Genomic DNA, 14,203 nt, shown 5'->3' with positions numbered 1-14,203 from the left:
ACATACTTTTCCTGCCAACTTTTTAAGTTATTTTGGGCTGAAAAACTGTTTAGCTCAGACTATTAGTTGGTTTTGCTAATATATCATTCATTTTGAGGTGTTTTTTTTTTAAGTTCTTTGGAGGTAAATTTAGGAGAACTCCAATGAGCTCTTGCTTTTATTTGCTATCTTGGTTCCCAATAGCTAAATTAATTGTCTTGTCTCCATTCTCTTCTCTGGCCATATCATGCTGCACAATACCACTGTCTCTGATACACATAAATAACTGCTCAGAACTAAACTCTAGAAATCCATTAGACTCAGATTTCCTGGTAGCAAGAATTATAAGCATATGACACCATAATGAGCCAGTGTAATCATAAATCACTGTTTTGAGTATGTCACTACCCTGCTAAAAATTAACAATAAAACCTTAAATGGGTTCCCACCACTTCCCAAAGAAAAAAATATAAATTTCTTAGTTATATTTTTACAGGCCTTTACATTCTGAAGACAATCTACTTTCCCATTCTGGTTACTTGCTTTTTTCCAAAACACATCTTATGTCTTCCTACTGCTGTTCTCTTTTCTTTGCCTAGAACGCACTCCTTCTATCATCACTTACTGAAATCTGACTCATCTTGCAAACTTTGATTTAGACTTCTCCAACAAAATAACTTTCTTAGCAGTGAATCTGGGAAGACTGTATCCAGCATACATCAATCATGATCTATCTGTCTGTCTCTAATCACACACACACACACACACACACACACACTCTGTTGAAAAGACAAGTATATTTATTAACCACATAGGATTTAAATAAATACTTTTAGATTGAAAACCACATACAGGATAAATTCTCTTTTTCAAAACACCTGAATTTGTATTTATTTTTATGGCATTTTCTTTTTAAATTTTGAATTGCAAATTCTTTTCCTCCCTTCAAAATCTTCCAACACCCACTGAGAGGTTAAGCAATATGTTGTCAATTATATATATGAAATCATGTAAAACATTTCCATGTTATCCAAATTTTCAAAAAAATTAAAAATGCAAAGTAAGAAAACCATATTTCAATTTGCACTCAGAATTCATCAGTTCTCTCTCTGGAGATGAACAACATTATTTCATCATGAATCTTTTGGAACTGTCTTAGATCACTAAACTGATTTCACAGTTGATCATCAATGTGATGTTACTATGCACAAAAACTCTCTGATTCTTCACTCACTTCATTTTGAACCAGTTCATACAGTTCTTTCCATATATTTTCTAAAACCACGCCTTTGTCATTTCTTATGTACTCTATACACAATCATAGGCACAATTTGTTGACCCATTCCTTAAATAATGGACATTCCCCTTGATTTCTAATTCTTTGCTACTTCAAAAAGAGATGCTATAAATGTCTTTGTGCATATAGGTGTATATCTTTTTTCTCTGATCTCTTTGTGAAACAGAGCTAGTAGTCAAAGTGTAAGCACAATTTACAAGATAAAATCTTAAGGTAAATAATTTAAGATCCAATAACAATATTGCGATAAACATTCACAAAAGAAAGCTTACACACAAAAAGGGAACAAAAAGGGATTGTACTTTTATAGGATTCTACTAGAGTCTGGCATTAATTGCCCACTATCCCTAAAGCCTAAAAGTTCTTGGCAGCAACAAATCCAGAGATTTCTAAAAAGAAGCCCTTAGAAGAAATCCTAAGTAAAAGTTGATGGGGGTAGAAAAATTCAAATGAGGTCCAGGTGCCCCAGAGAATAAGATTGTAAAGAGAAGTCCCAGGCCAAAGTTGACAGGGGCAGAAAGCTTCCAATTCTTGAAACATTAATCTCAGAAAGAAAGAAAGGAAAAAAAGTCTTGTGCAAATTCTCTTAGTTTTTCCCTAAGCTCACTCTCCTCCTGCCAATTTTAGGTTTCGGTCTTCAGGTCCACTCAAAGTTGCAATTCCCATCTTATGATATCACTTATGTGCTCCTCTACTCCCTTTTCCAGCTTTCATTCTTAAGCTGAAGAGGAGATACTTCAGACATATGCTCACTTAAGCCACCAATCTGAAGACAATTTCTCACAGCAATCTGTCAAAAAGAACAGATAAATAGACAACTGAAATGACAAGGGAAGAAAAGGACAAGATCGCTCACTTGAGGTAGTGGAAATGTTTTTCACATGATTTGTTGTTATTTCAAATACTCTCTCCGTGTGAGCAGTCCAGAATAAATGAACAGATTAAGATGCTGGGTCAAGAGAATAGCTAGGAATGAACAACAATCATCTGCTAATTTTTTAGTACTGCTTGTAGAGGGAATAGAGAGGAGTTGTTTTACTTGTTTTTCCAGGTGGATGGAAACATCCTAAATGGTGGGAGTAAAAGTTTTAAGTGACTAGTATCAATAGCTATGAATATGGTAACAGGTAATCTTCAGAGTTAAGAATCTTTAGATTTTAGTGAAGTCTAAGGGATGATCATGCTAAGAGATGGCTGAAATGAAAGATGTCATTAGAAATGAGGATTCAATAAATTATGAAGTTAGATTTTTCTAAAACATCATTTTGTATACCTTACCTGAGAAGGTATGGAAGGAAACAGAAAAAAGATAACTAAGAGCCATGGGCAGAGACCACTGAGTAAAATGGGTTAATCTAACGAAGATCAGGAAATGACTTTGTTAAGGATAAGGAATGGCCAAATAACTGAAGAAAAAGCTGTTATGGGACAGTGACAGAAACATGGTCTGTCCTTGACAGATGGTAATTCTTCATATTGATCCAGGGAGTTGAAATGCTGGAGTAATTATTTTCACTGGACAAAACTATGAAGTATGTTATCCTCAGAAGAAAGCCTGGTTTTAGTAAATGCAAGCAAGTGGAAAAACTAATGAAGAGAAAGTTCAATAAATAAATGATTTTGAATAAAACCAAATTTTTAAAGGGCTAGAATAAGATTAGAAATCCCACCAATAGATTTGGGAAAGTACAGGACTGAGCTGAAAAGGAATAACAAAAGAGAAAAGAGTGTTAAGGCAAGTGCTGTTAATTTTTTGTATCATGAACTCCTTTGGCAGTCTGGTTCAGACTATAAAACAATACTTTTCAGAATAATACTCAAGATAAAATTCATAGTCTGACCAAAAAAAGAAAAAGTTACATTGAAAGACAGTGATCAAAATATTTTCTTTAAAAAAAAGTTCACAGAATGCTGCAGGTGAACTGATACAACCATTCTGAAGAGCAATATAGAATTATATTAAAATAGTTATAAAACTATGTATCCCCTTTGACTCAGCAGTATCACTATTAGCTTTGTTTCTCTTTGTGATTATGGAGAAAAACTCATATATTCTAAAATATCTATAGTAGCTTTCTTTAGAGTGACAAAGAATTGGAATTTGAGGGGATGTCATTCAATTGGGGAATGGCTAAACAAGTCATAGTATATGATTGTGATGGAATGATACAGTGCTATAAGAAATGTCAAGTTGGCTGATTTTGAAAAAACATTTTGGATAGACTGTATGAAATAATAAGTAGAACCAAAAGAGTACTGTACACAGTAACAATAATATTGTTCTAAGAACATCTATGAACTACAAAAGACCTGGGAAAGGTGCTATACACATTCAAAGAAAGAACTGATAGAAGTATTTGTGTGTATGTGTATACATACATACACATACACACATATTTCTGTCTAATGTTAGGAGAAAAATAAAAAGGGCACAGTAGAGAAAAAAGAATACTTAGAAGGAAGTACAGAAAAGCAGGATAATTTTGAAAATTATGTGTAGTATTTATTACATACTTTTTTTTTTAAAGTAAACTGTGAAATGGAAATTCATAGCTTTATATTAAATCCTTTTTTTGTATATAGTCTTTTTGTATTTAAGTTTAAAATTAATGAAAAAAAAAGAGGGGCAGCTAAATGGCATAGTGGATACAGCAGCAGCCTTGAAGTCAGGAGGATGTGAGTTCAAATCTGATCTCAGACACTTAAAACTTCCTATCTGTGTGACCTTGCATAAGTCACTTAACCCCAATGGCCTCAGCAAAAATAAAATTAAAATAAAAAAAAAAAAGAAAAGAAAGAAAAAGTTTACAAAACTCAGTAAGTCAATAAATATTAAATACTTCTTATGTGCAAGATGCTATGCTGATACTAACTCCTAAGAACTTTTACATTAGAGGAAGAGATTTTAAATTCAGAATGGCAATAATATATGAGAGATACTAAGGAAACAGAAGTTTGGATAGTTTTAGAAAATGGTATAGACAAAAAAAAAGTCAAATATTGAATAAGATTTGGCAAATACATTAACTATTAAAATTTTCTAGTATCCAAATTTCAATTAGAACATTTATGAGACAATGTCTAAAAAGCTATACTGAGCATCTGGCATCTGAATTATGTATTAGTTTAATTCTTCAAGTATATAACAACAAAAAAAAGTATTGGAAATATCAGAATAGATGGAAGGAATTTAGTAACAGAAAGTATGTGTGCAATAAAAAACTAAGATTTTTCTTGGTGGGGAAGTAAATATCAATCAATCAATTTTTAAAAAGTATTTTCAAGTGATTAACTATGTATCAGGCACTGTGCCAGGTACTGGGAAAAAAATTAGCAATACCTACTCATAAAAGCTTAGATTCTAATTTTTTTTTGTTATATACTCAAAACTCAAAACAAAATGTTTGTTTTATATAGCTGGTAGTTCTTATTATGTTAGCTTTTCTCTAATTAAGAAATAAATATAATGAATAAAACCAGAATTTACAGTCAAACAAATCCTAAATTTCAACAAAAAGAACTGATGGCCAAAAATTAAATGAAAACTTTTTTTCTGAAAGCAATAAATTATATTCATTTATTCTCTTACTCAATTCTCTTAATTATGTATTATTTTCAATTCTCTTATTATTCAATTGTATTCAATTTCCCTGCTCAAATCACAATGAAAAGTCAACTTAAAAGCAGTTTCATAGGGAAAGAAAAGCATGACAGAGAATAATAAGAATGTCAATTATGATAATCTTAAATCATGTGTTAAACTTTTAAAAAAATGGTGGAGACCAAGCTATAACTCATGGGTTCCAAAGCTGTTTCTAAGTACTTGCAGTGATCCTGGACAAGTCATCCAACATCTCTGTGTCTCAGAATAAGTCTGTCTCTCTGTCTCAGTCTCTGTGTCTCTCTTGTCATCTAGTTCAATTCATACAGGAACCAGAATGTCATCTAATGCACCTGATCAGTCTTAGTATGAAAATCTCCAGTAAAGTGAAATCTACCACTTTCATAAAGTTTCTTCTATAAAGTAAGTGTGCTGCACTGCCTGATCCAAGAACTCTAAATCCTATAATCCTTTGAACTCTCTGGTCCCTAGTCACAGGAGATATGTCTCTGTAACTTTACTTGCCACCTTTGCATTGTTGAAGATTAGCAACTTATGAAATATATTCCTAAAAACTGCAGTATCTTCTTTCAACAATTTAACAGTGTTTTCTTAAATGAGGTTAAAGTGAGGGGAAAAAATCTCTCATGTTACTTACAGATTTTGTTACATAGCAAATGAAGCTATGTTTGGAAAATTGTAGACTGTTAGCAAGGTTGTACACAAGTATAAACAGAGTTCTTTACCTATAGAGAATTAAAAGTTAACTATCTTTGAGATAATAAAGCCAATGGGTGTTAACTTCTGTAGGAAAATGCTTTATCTTATTGTTCAAAACTTTTATTAATAAGTATTATACTGTTTAAATCCAACTGGAGGTTATTTGAACCCAGAATATCACCCTGACTTCAGCAGCTTTCCATAAATGTTGGTGATATCTACAAAGACCTTTGGGTCCCTTAGATCGTGGATCAACCCAAAATATTCTTTTTGAGAAGTTTCAACACCCAGAAATTATTGTGGATCCACTGAAGCTTGTTTTTTGGGTTCTGGTCAAATTTTATTGCATAATAATATTTAGTGATATATATCTCAATGTTCCTTGCTTTCAAACTGCCCTACTGACAAAACTGCTTAACGTGTGTGGTTTGTGTGTATCTTAAATTCTATATAAATGTAAATCTTCCAGAGTTTGGCTAAGAGGGAGCCATATCTCCTTTCTGGCCTGCTTTCCTCTACTCAATGACCTAATATATTTCTTTCCAAAACTATTTCAGATTTTGGGTTTGTTCTAGTGAACAGCCTCACTCTTGGGACAGTAAGACAAATGGCCCTTGAAAGATTTAAAGAAAGTTCTATGGATCATGAAGAGATTACTTCAGTGTCTACTACCTTTGTTAAAATGAATAATTCATTATTTCACCTGATCAGAAAAGTCAGGTCAGTAAGATAACTAAAATGGTAACTTCCTAATGACTTTTGGAAGTTATTTTGCCACAATCTCCTTGAATTGATTTACCTTGGTTTCCCTAATTTTTCTATCTCAGTCTCCCTTAATTGTTCTGCCTCAATCTCCTTGGTTGCAACACCACCCCTGCCTTCTAATCATCAGGATGTTTCATCCAGATAAGGAAAAAGAGCTATCTTAAACATCATGACTCCAGACCTTCCCAACTTATCAGAATGTCTGGTTCCTCTGCCTCCCCTCCCCCATTCTGTCATTGTTCTTCTTAATCACTAAAACCCTATAAAAAAAATCTCTGGAATCCCACATTCCATACTGGATACTTGGAGATGAGAGTCCGATTCAGTCAATTAATTAAGCTCTCCAATAAATAAAATATCATAACTCTCTAATCTCTATCTTGCCTCAGTTTCTCCGGCCTTACAAAGTAACCTTAAATAGTAAAGCATAACAACATGAAAAATCTATTAATGACAAGAAAACAGAACTTTCCTCAACAAATTTCTGCCCTTCCCACCAAAAAAAGAAGGAAAAATCCTACTAGATTTTGGGTAACCAAAGTATATTTCTCAAAAATGCATTCCAATTTAATTCAAAGCCATGTGGTATCAGATGGTTAAGAGTAAAATCGTTTTCACCTATTATATCTTTAAACTTTAAACATGCAGATATTGATATGAATTTGAAAGTATATCAAAGTTCTTAAAGTAAATCTATTTACCTGCACAATTCTCTGAGTGCCATCAATGTTGACAGACAATAAAGGTGAAGCCAGGTTCCATTCACTGGTCACATTTAGTTTCGACCCATCAACTTCCACCTGTTGTGACACCAAATAAGACTGTTACCATGAAGACAGAGAGAAAACTGATCTCAAGTTCATTGCTGCATACAAAGCAGTAGCCATTTTAAACAGATGGCTCCCAAACAACCTGTCATGTTTACTGCTCCTGCCATAAAAGACAGGGTCCAACAACACAGTCTTCCCAGCCATCTCTGGGGAGAGGTGAAGGACCTGTGAACAGCTGCCTCTGGGTACTGAGGTTTCAAGTGATTTTCAGTAAGTAACAAACAGCCATCCAACTTTTAAACCTATCTGGACATGCTACATTTACTGCAATTAGACAAGTAATGCATATAAATTCCAGTGACATTTTGCAACCCACACAACAGGGCTTGCATATAATATCCTCTCCAAGGACCAAGGAAGAACTTTTTCTATGTTAATTTTAATGAAAGGCTCTGCATTGTTATCTTAATTAAACAGAAGCTGTAATTAAGCAACATTCTTTAGTGTTAAAACTCAAAGTCTAGTCAAACTTTGCAAAGTTCTGTCATATTTTTTCTCAATCTCAAATGACTAATTTCAGAACTGCATGTCACTTCCAAGAAGATGATTAAGAAAAAACATAACAAACATCATCTGTTTTTTAAAACTATTAGAGATAATTTTTGGTAGAAAATGATTAAAATTCCAAATAAACATTAATGCTGTTGAAAGGAAGCACAATTAATAAAAGCTGGTTTAAAAGTAAAATCAACCAAAATAATACTTTGAATTCATGTAATTCTTCCCTTTCAAGTAAAGTAATTTCACGATATTTTCTCAATAATTCTTTTAACTAAGTAGGCAGCAAAGTATTTAAATCACTATCTCCACTTCACAGATATAGACAACCCAAAAATAATTAATTTTATAAATTTATCTGTTACCAAAAAAAGAAAAAAATTAGAACCAAGATTATTGATTTTTGGCTGCCCTGGATTTCACTTCTAAATAAATCACAATGACTATCTTAATCATTTTTACTCAATGATAACAGGACACTGTAGGTCCTTAATGTCATGAGGAAGTCTGGATCTATCTAGTCATCTGATTCAATTCCCTTTATTTTACAGATTAAAAAACTGAAATCCAGAAAAATGAAGGTAGCCAGGAATCCACAAATAGTCAAGTGGCAGGGCTAGAATTTTAACTCAAGTCTTCTGATTCAAAATATACCAATTATTTCTACACACACACACACACACACACACACACACACACACACACACACACACAATCCTATTCCGAGAACAATTCAGTCAATAATTTCAATTTTGATGATCTATTATCATTAATTTAGGTATTTGTTCAACCCATATAGAACGTCATATCCTATTCTATTTTTTTAAACACATAATAACTTTAACATACATAGGGAAAGAGTAAAAAGGCCAAAGGATGAAGTTATCTAAATCATTTAAAACTGCAAAATTAATTAAAGCACCAAAGGATGAAGTTATTTAAATCACTGAAAACTATTAATCTAATTAATTGTTATATCACAATTAACTAAGAGTAAGTATTTAACATAAATTTTCTTTTAAAAAATCTTATAAAAACCCATTTCCCTGCCAATAAAACTGTAGTTGCTTGTGGTTATAAATGTTTTCCTTGAATGTTCTTCAGTTCCCTGAGAGCTTTGTTCTACTTTATTACACAAAGAAACATAGCAATCATTTACTTTGATTTTAACCTATCAAAAAACACTTCTAAAAGTACTTAGTATCTTAAGAGACATAAAGTTTAGATTAAGACAGTCTTTACCCTAATTAAATTAAAATCCAACAAAAGGGATATGACAATCAGAAAGAATGAAAATTAGATAAGTGCAAACAAAGTGTGAAGGGAAGAGGAAGGGGGAAGTGGGAGGAGAAGGAAAAGTAAGAGGGGAGAACAGGGCAGGGCAGATCCACAGTGTAGATATGTATGATTCATTGTAATATCTGTTATCTGTTAGGTACTCTAACCATTGTGCTCAACCTTAAAAAGTTTTCCTCTTGGGGAAAAATATTTCCAACCTTTACTCTTTGTTTTACATTATAAACAATTAGTTTATTTTGTAAAATATAGAGCGTTTTATAAAATAAAAATACCCTCTGGATAGGGTAAGAAAATTCTCTCTCAAATTTGCGTTGTAAAATGGCTAAATAGAATTTTAAAAGGTCAGCATTTAATACTTGATAAAACCAATTAAAACCAGCAAACCATTTATACTAAAAGGGAAAGTATGAATAACTCATGAATTTGAAATAAATTTTCAGAAGAAACTCTCTTATCTTTAAATGATTTACGGTTAATATGACTGATTCCTAGAATTCATAGGTATTTTCTCATGAAAGGGGATAGATGTTTCAGAGTAATCTGTATAACAATATCGAATTCCAATGTATGTGACCCAAATATTTTATCAACACATTCTAGAGCTAATAAGAATTCAATAGTTAATAACTAATGAATATGAAGTAGAATCTAAGAACTGTTCCAATTTACATTCCTTTAATTATTAGTGATCGGATCTGATTAGTGACTATCTAAATTACCTTGTTACTCACTTGAAACAATTGTTTTCCAGGTTCATTAATGTTCTAATTACCAAATCCTATGGCCTTTTCTCACTTCACATTCTTTTTGATCTCTTTTCAACATGACACTTTTAATCATTCTTTCTTTAGAAATTCACCTATGCTAAGTTTACATCATTGCACAGCTCTCTTTTAGATTTTCTTCTGCTGCTTCTTAGTCTCCCTTATGGAGATTACCTACAAGTATTTCCCAAGATTGTCTAGCCCTCTTACTTCTTCAATCTCTAGATCATCATTCTAAGTAATTTCATCAGTTCCCATGGATTACCATCTCTAGTTGATTTCCATTTCTTTCTATGCACCATTTCTAAATTCTATGCAATGTATCTCCTAAATTCTCACCTCCTTTGACCAACTGCTTAATGAATACTGTCAATAGTAGGCTCCTCAAACCCAATGTCCAAAATAAAATTATGTATCATGTAGATAACTCCCAATTTTCAAATTTTCTAATTTCTTTCAAAGTTACCATTTCTCTTCTGTCAGTTTTTATAACCTGGGGATTTTCCTACGCTCTTTATTCTCTCAACCCACATATCTAAATACTTCCCATCCTATTGATGAGGTTTAGGTTTGGGGGTTCCCTTTCAGGGAACCGAAAGAGGATGTCTAGATTTAGGGAACCAAAATGAGATTAGGGTTTCTGGTGGTCAGGGAGTTAAATGATATGGTCTAGTGGCAGATTCAGGGAACCAAATGGAGAGGTTTGGCTCCTCTATATCCCCTAGGGATTCAGCACAAGGGTAGGGAGTGTGGGGAATCCCCTTTTGGCAGTGCAAAGATTCTCTATAAAGTAATTCACAAACCTGAAAACCTAAATTGATAAAAGAGGTTTATTATAGGGATTGAGGAGTAAGGTTAGAAATCCTGACAGAGAGGCATAAAGTCACATTAGGGAAATAGAAGAGGATAAAGTGAAGGTAACACTGGAAGAGAATATTGTTCCCGTGGGCAGAGGCCTTCTTGGCATAGAACGCTATAGCAGGGCATGTTTAGAATCTCTTCAAAGAGAGGATTTTAGATTGGCTACTATAATAGGAATTTTGGCTACAAGCTGGATTTCAGCTTGAGCAAAACTTGAATAGAATTCAATGTGTTTCTTTAATTGAATAGGGTTAGAATTCTTTTGCTCAGGACTGAACCAACCCCACCTAGATAACAGAATGAAGCTGTTTATCTTGTTTCTCTTGGGCGGGGTCCCTCACTGAGGCAGAGTCCAAGGAGAATTTCTCCTTCAAGGAGTTTTAGGGTTTCAGGGTCCCATCCTTTCTTCATTATCAATTCTACCTCCACAAACATGTATATCCTCTCCAGATGTACAATATATCCTCTCCAGATATATTATTTTAGAGTATCACTATCTCTTATCTGGATTACTTACTGTAATAGTCCCCTATATGGTTTCCCTACCTCAACTCTATTCTTTCTCTATTCCTTCCTTTTGATACAGATAGTGTTCCCCTTGAACTTTTGGGGAGATGGGAGGGAAACTCTGGGGAGCTCTCCTCTGCAAGAGACCTGCCTCAGGGAAGCAAGATAGTTTCTTTCTGTTATCTTTGTGAAACTAGCTATCCCCTATTTTGAGTAGCATTACCCTCTATTGAGTTGAAAAATAATCCAGGACCACTCCTAGTAGTTTATTCAATTGGAGACCTCCCTCTGATAATCAACTCAAACTGTCTTCCCTTCCCCCACCTCAGGATAAGATTTGGCCATAAAACAAAGCTTGGTGAAAGCACACTTTACAAATCTCCTGATTCTATTGCAGTTTTCCTTCTTAGTGAACTCAAACTGTCTTCCCTTCCCCCACCTCAGGATAAGATTTGGCCATAAAACAAAGCTTGGTGAAAGCACACTTTACAAATCTCCTGATTCTATTGCAGTTTTCCTTCTTAGTGAAAAATAAAACTTTCCTTTTGCCAAAGTTTCTCAGGTTCATGAATTCTTTTTCCTTTGAACCTGCTCCTCTCTCTGAGCCCATTCTCATACCACATCACTCTCAATAGCAGCCAAATTCTTAAAATGCAATTGTCAAGTACTTCCCCTTCACAATCTGGTTTTAGCATATTTTTCTAGGGTTACTGAACATAATTCTTTTTCTTTTCTTTTTTTGCTGAGGCAATTGGGGTTAAGGGACTTGCACAAGTTCACACTGCTAGGAAGTGTTAAGTGTCTGAGGCCAGATTTGAACTCAGGTCCTTCCTGACTTTAGGGCGAGTGCTCTATCCACTGTGCCACTTAGCTGTCCAACATGATTCCTTTTCATAGATTCTTAAGTTTTAGCTTACTTGTTGTTCCTCAAATATGCCATTCCATCTCCCATCTCTCTGCTTTGACATATACAATTCCTTATTTCTTAAAATGTTTGCCTTGCTAACCTGCACCACTTAGAATTTCAGGTTACTTTCAAGATTCAAGTTAAGTACCACTAAAGATCCTTCCTAATCCTTCCAGCTGTTAGTGCCCTCAGTGCCTTAATTTAATGTTGTATTTATTTTGCATATATTTTATATTTACTTTTCCTGTACATTTGTTTTTGATGATTTTTTTTTCCAAACAAAACACTGTTTTTTTTTTTTCCCCTTAGCAGAGAGGGTAAAGAATGTTTTTTGTTTATCTTTGAATCTTAACACAGTGCCTTTGTACAGAATAGGAATTTAATATGTGCTGAATGAATCCAATCTGAAACCAGATAGTTTTCTGTTAAGTTACATTTTAGTTGCTTTACTCTGGTGGATTATTTTCTGATTTTGTATGTTCTTTCCACGTAAATAAATGCAAAAAAAAACCATCCTGCAGTCTTGGGGACTGAAATGGTAGAAGTGAGCATGAAGGGAAGACCAATATATAATAACAGAAGAAGAGAGGAGAAAATCATTAGAAATTAGATGCAAATTTCTGATCTCAGGAAGTCAAATTGACTCAGATTAAGTCAGAGAATTCAATGTATTAAGTTGTGGTTCAGCGATTGACAAAAAATTCAAAAGTTAGCAAAATGTGAAAGTCTTAGAAGCAAGGACAATGTCTCCTATAGTCAGTTCTATGGAGAAGCTAAATGAGCTTGTTTGTACAGTTCTTTGAATATTGCCTCCCGGAATAGACTAGGAACTCACTGAAATCAAGCGATTATTTTTTTACCTTTCTTTATATCCCCAGGGCTAATTATTAGTACAGTCTCTGGCATAGAGTAGTATTTATTAAGTATGCCTTCTGACTTAAAAACAACACTAAAAGGCAACAGAACTCAGATTAATGCTAATAACCAATCTTAATTCTAGAAAACAGATAACAAAATCACATATCTCTCCTTTTATTAAAGAGAAAGGAGACCCCCAGGTATGGAAGTATTATATTGTTAAATTGCTTTCATGGACATTTTGTTTAACTGGTTTTCTTTGCTTCAAGGGGGGCAGGAGGGGGAGTACTAGGAAATGATATTGATGAAAAAAAATAAAAAATAATGTTTCAGTGAAACAATAGGAAAAAATTTCCAAGAAATTCAAGAGCTTCTGGGCAACAAGTGAATTTAAGCCCCCACTCAGCCACCAAATTCTGGCAAAACAATGAATATCAAGAACCTCTGGGACCTTGCATAGGTCACACAAAAAATTCAATTTTCTGGTCCTTAATTAGCTAATATGTAGATTAGGAACAATCAGAAGCCTTTTGAGGATTTTTTTTTCCCTAACTTTAAATGTGGGATCTTCTGGAGTGATGATTTTTCTTTATGAAGGACTGATGATTTTTCTTTATGAAGCATTGAAGGTAGGTTAGTATGTTACTGAAACATGATTTTTCCCCGACCTTCTACTGAATCCCTGGATTAATCATGGGAATTTATGCTTTTGCAGAGCCCTCTGGGAGATCTAATCTAACCTGATTTGTCTGAAGTGGAGGCTGAAGTCCCAGGACAAGAAAAAGTAGGTTACTGAACTCAGGCTGGAGGTAGCTAGGTAGAGCAGAGAATAAAACTATGAATTTAGAATGAAGAAAAGTAAGGTAAAATTTAGTCTCAAGCACTAGATATGTGATCTTTGGAAAAACCTCTTTCAGCCCCAGATTCCTCACCTGTAAATGGAATAACAGTACTTAAATTTGGGAACTATTATATAATTAAAGTTAAACATTATCTTAGTTGATAAAATAAGATACTATTTGTAAACCAATATATAAATATTAGGTAGTAGTTGTGTGGTGGTAATTGTAGTCGTGGTGGTGGTAGGAGTATCAGTAGCAATCCGAAGTTGATCTAGGATGCTCTGAATCCAAAGCCAGTTCTTTCAACCATACTATGAAGCCCAATAAGAACCAATAAGAAACATTCTCTTTTTCCTTATAATCTTTACCTGAAGCTTTCTATTTCAGTAAGTTTCTTACTGACATTGACATGTAAATTTGATAAGAAAAAACTTGAATTAAGGTTTCTCCCCCCCCCCATTTATGCTGCAAAATA

General features: G+C 33.7%; 1 protein-coding gene across 1 annotated transcript in view; it reads right to left on the bottom strand.

Moving 5' to 3' along the window:
- PCCA (propionyl-CoA carboxylase subunit alpha) overlaps window positions 1-14,203 on the bottom strand; it is a 459,620-nt gene that overhangs the window by 102,738 nt on the left and 342,679 nt on the right. Inside the window, exon 20 of the mRNA XM_051984074.1 lies at window positions 7,064-7,162. Coding sequence (XP_051840034.1) covers window positions 7,064-7,162 — 99 coding nt within the window. The remainder of the gene's footprint in view (window positions 1-7,063; window positions 7,163-14,203) is intronic.

This window comes from Antechinus flavipes, chromosome 3 (assembly GCF_016432865.1).
Source record: "Antechinus flavipes isolate AdamAnt ecotype Samford, QLD, Australia chromosome 3, AdamAnt_v2, whole genome shotgun sequence".
Classification (NCBI taxonomy): Eukaryota; Metazoa; Chordata; class Mammalia; order Dasyuromorphia; family Dasyuridae; genus Antechinus; species Antechinus flavipes.
This window is presented reverse-complemented; position numbering and strand designations above follow the sequence as displayed.